A 1427-nucleotide genomic window follows, 5' to 3' on the forward strand; every position below is an offset into this window, starting at 1 on the left:
TGTTTGTGCACACATATTTAGGATAGGGAAGCAGTGCACTCAAGTCAGGAAGGAAGCGCTGGGGAAGGTGGATAAATGTTTAAATAATAGGAAACATATAGAAACTTAATTTTAACAGCAGCAAAAATGGTCAAGGATTGAAATTAATATAAAACAAAATATCAATACAAAAAAATTAATAAAAATGAAAAGATCCTAGTACGAGTTTCACGTAGTGTAAAATGAAGCCAAATATTTAATTTCAGCTATTTATTAGACTTCATCAAATTCATTATCATCATCAGAAACATTTTGAAAAGGTGTCGACACCACTTCTTGATAAACAGTCTCCTGATGATCCCATTGGGATGATTTTATTTCTGTTCAGAACATCTGATGTGTGTCTATGTTGGGCGTTCACGGGGTCTTGTGACAATGTTCCACCACAGTGGAGGAAAATCACCCTCCTTACGAGCAGGGGGAAGAACTTCGCTCTTAGGATTATCAGTCACTTCCTGCTTCAGCTGCTTCATCTACAGAGTGAATTAAAATGAAATGTTACTGTGTAGATTATTCTTTTGTTCCTCTAGTGCCAGCTATTACATTGTAACATCATCAAGCAATTCCTCAATGCAATTTTACTTGCCAGTCTGTAGCCATGATCTGACTTTAGTTCTAAAATTGATAACCACTGTAAATCAAGACTGACATGGCCTATGACCAAATTGTGGCAACAATTTTACTTCTAAAATGAGTAAAGCAATTTTTACTATAGACTTTTAATATTAAACAACTTGGTTATCAAATCATCTGGCTTAATTTTTTCTGAGGTTCAGACTTGCTGTTTAAGAAGGGTGGTAAAGAAAAGCCAGGTAACTATAGACCGGTGTTTACCTGGACCATCTCTGACACCTCCCTCCCCTTCCTGGACCTCTCCATCTCCATTAATGACGACCGACTTGACACTGACATTTTTTACAAACCCACCGACTCCCACAGCTACCTGGATTACACCTCTTCCCACCCTACCTCCTGCAAAAATGCCATCCCGTATTCCCAATTCCTCCGCCTCCGCCGGATCAGTTCCCAAGAGGACCAGTTCCACCACAGAACACACCAGATGGCCTCTTTCTTTAGAGACCGCAATTTCCCTTCCCACGTGGTTAAGGTGCCCTCCAATGCATCTCGTCCATATCCCGCACCTCCGCCCTCTGACCCCACCCCTCCAACCGTAACAAGGACAGAACGACCTTGGTGCTCACTTTCCACCCTACCAACCTTCGCATAAACCAAATCATCCGCCGACATTTCAGCCACCTCCAAACAGACCCCACCACCAGGGATATATTTCCCTCCCCACCCCTTTCCGCCTTCCGCAAAGACCGTTCCCTCCGTGACTACCTGGTCAGGTCCACGCCACCCTACAACCCACCCTCCCATCCTGGCAC

At 43.2% G+C, this 1427-nt stretch overlaps 1 protein-coding gene across 1 annotated transcript in view; it reads right to left on the bottom strand.

Annotated features, from left to right (window-relative positions):
* Window positions 1-234: 234 nt before the first annotated feature.
* The window catches only part of ndufb9 (NADH:ubiquinone oxidoreductase subunit B9), a 17421-nt gene continuing 16228 nt past the window's right edge, over window positions 235-1427 (bottom strand). The window contains exon 4 of the mRNA XM_043688567.1: window positions 235-512. Within this exon, the coding sequence (XP_043544502.1) occupies window positions 384-512 (129 nt within the window). The 3' untranslated portion in view covers window positions 235-383. The remainder of the gene's footprint in view (window positions 513-1427) is intronic.

This window comes from Chiloscyllium plagiosum, chromosome 4 (genome assembly GCF_004010195.1).
Source record: "Chiloscyllium plagiosum isolate BGI_BamShark_2017 chromosome 4, ASM401019v2, whole genome shotgun sequence".
In the NCBI taxonomy this organism is placed as follows: Eukaryota; Metazoa; Chordata; class Chondrichthyes; order Orectolobiformes; family Hemiscylliidae; genus Chiloscyllium; species Chiloscyllium plagiosum.